The sequence below is a fragment of the Didymella exigua genome, assembly GCF_010094145.1.
Source record: "Didymella exigua CBS 183.55 unplaced genomic scaffold M421scaffold_154, whole genome shotgun sequence".
In the NCBI taxonomy this organism is placed as follows: domain Eukaryota; kingdom Fungi; phylum Ascomycota; class Dothideomycetes; order Pleosporales; family Didymellaceae; genus Didymella; species Didymella exigua.
This window is the reverse complement of record NW_022984928.1, coordinates 1-1,665: the sequence shown is the minus strand read 5'-3', so window position 1 is coordinate 1,665 and position 1,665 is coordinate 1. Positions and strand designations below refer to the sequence as shown.

Below are 1,665 nucleotides of genomic sequence, written 5' to 3'. Positions count from 1 at the left end.
TCTTTTTTAATATAAAAGCAAGTTTTATTTAGAGCAAGTTTATTTTACTATTGTTCTTGCAATAGTGATAAGACTTTCTCTAATGATACAGATTCTACAACAATAGGCATATAACTGTGAAATATAGTGGTTAAGTGAAATGATAGAGAATTTTGTAAGCTTTTTAACTAGATAAAGCTACTCATAACCAGATCTACGTTTATTAGCAGCTGTACTAGAACCATTATCAGCCACAGAACAATCCCTAAATCTACGTTTAGTACTAGAAGATGTAGAAGACGTAGAATAATCTGCATTATTTAATTTTGTTTGTAGTATATCAAGCCTTCTCAGTTCACTAGATAGATTAGTGTCACAATCCTTTACTGCAGAGAGACGTGCTTTATATATTGTTTCTCATTCATCTCGTCTGCCCTGCTATGTATACATATGTTCTACAGATAAAATCTCATTAAACTGCTCTTTAGCACCTTCAAATTGTTCACGATGGTACTGTATCTCCTTTCCTACTTTAACAATTTTCTGCTGTAATTTTTGAGCGTCAGTTGTAATTGAAGTATCACCTGTACTAGAACTACGTATAGCTGAATTATTCGGATCTTTCATGCAACTATTATAGCCAGCTGCATCACTACCCACTGGTGAAGTAATTCCAACTTTATTAGAAACACCCGTAGGACCACCAGAATAAGACATAGCTAAATTATGTGTAAGTCATTCATTAATTAAAATCCTAACAGCTGATAAACTGCAAAAAATAACTTAAGCTAACCGCTCAGTTATCTAGATTAGTCAAAATGTCATATTCTAAATAACTCCAAAGAATGAATCTTAGTGCATAAAAACCAGCTGCAGTGAAAACGCTACTAATGAATCCAGCAACAAATCTTTTTACTAAACAGAACACTTTTTAAAAAAATTTACTATATGACTAGCTACTCAACTTTTTAGACCAAACGTACCGTTCCGAGTTTTTGAATTAATTAAGCTGTGTTGTAAATTAGCTTTAAGATAACCTCTTAGCATAGTAGCTGATTCGTTATTAAAAGAAGAACGGATGTTTTTTAAACTACCTGCATATCTATATTTAAATACTGCTCTCATAGCAGTTAGTCTTCTTGTTAATCTACCAGACGCCTCAAATCTAACACCACTTACCACTTGTTGTTTTATATTGTTAATAACATTATTTTTGTTTAGTGTTTCCGTATTATCGTCAAAAGTAATACGAGTATGTAAATCCGCGATTTTTGCCATTTGTAAAACGGCTTTTCGTAATACTCTCACTACTTTGTTTTTTCTGTCTGTTAATTTTAACGCAACGGCTGATGAAAATACATCACTATTAAGATATAAAGCTTTAGATTCAACTACGTTAATTTTTGTTTTTTTGTTGTAAAGTTTTTCTAATAGGCTAACTAAACCTAACTTTCCCCAGTTTAACATTATATTTGATAAAAGAGATATAGTAAAATGAATATTATTTGTATAATGGAATAAAGCTTTTTTCAATTTAAACAGTTTTTTTAATCGTCTACTATTATAGTTCGGTATTCTGTAGAAATCAAAGTATATTTTTCTCAGTTTTGTTCTAATCGAGTATTCAAATAAATTCGTCTTTTCTTTAAAAAAAGCTATGTTTCATTTATTGAATACAAAAAGGTT

At 30.5% G+C, this 1,665-nt stretch overlaps 2 protein-coding genes across 2 annotated transcripts; both read right to left on the bottom strand.

The window, feature by feature from the left end:
* M421DRAFT_392973 (uncharacterized protein) lies at positions 1 to 907 on the bottom strand. Its single transcript, XM_033590035.1, has one exon. The coding sequence runs from the start codon at positions 694 to 696 to the stop codon at positions 418 to 420; it is 279 nt and encodes a 92-aa protein (XP_033442381.1). The 5' UTR covers positions 697 to 907; the 3' UTR covers positions 1 to 417.
* On the bottom strand, positions 818 to 1,665 carry M421DRAFT_169062 (uncharacterized protein). The gene has a single exon (XM_033587754.1). It carries the CDS (start codon positions 1,444 to 1,446, stop codon positions 940 to 942), a length of 507 nt encoding a protein of 168 aa, XP_033442380.1. The 5' UTR covers positions 1,447 to 1,665; the 3' UTR covers positions 818 to 939.

Excerpts from the sequence above, each read along its gene's own strand:
- M421DRAFT_392973 (XM_033590035.1), bottom strand. The coding sequence starts at position 696 with ATGTCTTATTCTGGTGGTCCTACGGGTGTTTCTAATAAAGTTGGAATT.
- M421DRAFT_169062 (XM_033587754.1), bottom strand. The coding sequence starts at position 1,446 with ATGTTAAACTGGGGAAAGTTAGGTTTAGTTAGCCTATTAGAAAAACTT.